The sequence below is a fragment of the Egretta garzetta genome, unplaced genomic scaffold, assembly GCF_000687185.1.
Source record: "Egretta garzetta isolate BGI_Z169 unplaced genomic scaffold, ASM68718v1 scaffold307, whole genome shotgun sequence".
Lineage (NCBI taxonomy): Eukaryota > Metazoa > Chordata > Aves > Pelecaniformes > Ardeidae > Egretta > Egretta garzetta.
Window position 1 is genome coordinate 170,055 of NW_009260294.1, and position 1,233 is coordinate 171,287.

The 1,233-nt window shown below is 59.5% G+C and overlaps 1 protein-coding gene across 1 annotated transcript in view; it reads left to right on the forward strand.

Annotated features, from left to right (window-relative positions):
- ADAMTS15 (ADAM metallopeptidase with thrombospondin type 1 motif 15) overlaps window positions 1-675 on the forward strand; it is a gene marked incomplete at its 5' end in the record, with an annotated part of 9,184 nt that extends 8,509 nt beyond the window's left edge. Inside the window, one exon of the mRNA XM_009642573.1 lies at window positions 1-675. This exon is cut by the window's left edge and continues 91 nt beyond it. Within this exon, the coding sequence (XP_009640868.1) occupies window positions 1-675 (675 nt within the window).
- Window positions 676-1,233: the final 558 nt, after the last annotated feature.

The following is a 1,233-nucleotide window of genomic DNA, read 5'->3' on the forward strand; positions in this document are numbered from 1 at the left end:
TTGAACGCCGGGAGGGGCGAGGCCCTGCGGAACGGCCACTTCATCGTCTCGGCCGTGGAGAGGGACCTGATGGTGAAGGGCAGCGTCCTGCGGTACAGCGGCACCGGCACCGCCGTCGAGAGCCTCCAAGCCTTCAAGCCCATCCAGGAACCCCTGACTTTAGAGGTGCTCTCCGTGGGGAAGATGACCCCTCCTCGCGTACGCTACTCCTTCTACCTCCCCAAGGAGAGCAAGGAGGACAAGTCCTACAAGAAGGAGGGCAAGACCCCACCGGACCTCAATAACAGTGTCCTCAGCCTGTCCAACCGCTTGGACGGTGGGAGACCAAGCTACAAGCGTCCCTCCTACAAGTGGGCGGCGGGCGGCTGGGAGGCTTGCTCCGTCACCTGCGGCGATGGGTTGCAGAAGCGTTCGGTGGCTTGTCGCGACTCCTATGGCCAACCGGCTGCCGAGTGTGACGCAGCACAGCGGCCGGCTGATGTCCGGCTGTGCGGGGAGCCCTGCCCAGCTTGGGAAGCTGGACCTTGGTCTCCCTGCTCCAAGAGCTGTGGTCGGGGTTTCAAGAGACGGGCGCTGAAGTGCTTGGTCCCAACTGGGCGCCTGCTGCCCCGGGAGAGTTGCAATTTTCGGAGGAAGCCACAGGAGCTGGATTTTTGCACCTTGAGGCCGTGCTGAGTGGGTCCAGGGGTGTCTATGAGGAAGGGCATGGTGTTTCTCTGGCTGGATGCAGCCAAGCAGCAACCAGGGCTTGGGAGAGGGGGGAGATGTCCATAGCACATATCAAATAGGGGGGAAAAAAAAGAAGGAAAAAAAAAAAAAAAAAGAAAAAATGGGGGAAAAAAGGGACCTGGGTATGGGGACAAAGCACGCACACTCTACATGCCCGGGAGAGAGGGATTTTACCGACCAGGTCGCTCAGAGACAGAGCGGGAACGAACATCTACCTCGAAGCTGCTGAACGATGCGGAAACCCACCGGCGGAGGCTGGGAGTCGGGGTTGGGGACGGATGGAAACAAGGGGCATCACTGCCTGGGATGGATCCAAGGACAGGCAGGGGGATGCCCCTAAATTGCACAGTCAAATCCTCCCCTGTCTTCCCAGGACCAAGCCTACCTCCCCTCTCCCCAACGCTTGTGGTAAATGGGACCAAAAGGATTTACCAACGCAACGATGGCGAATTATACTGTCCAGCCACCACTGCCATGAGGTGTTGGGCCTGATGCCTCCAGGGC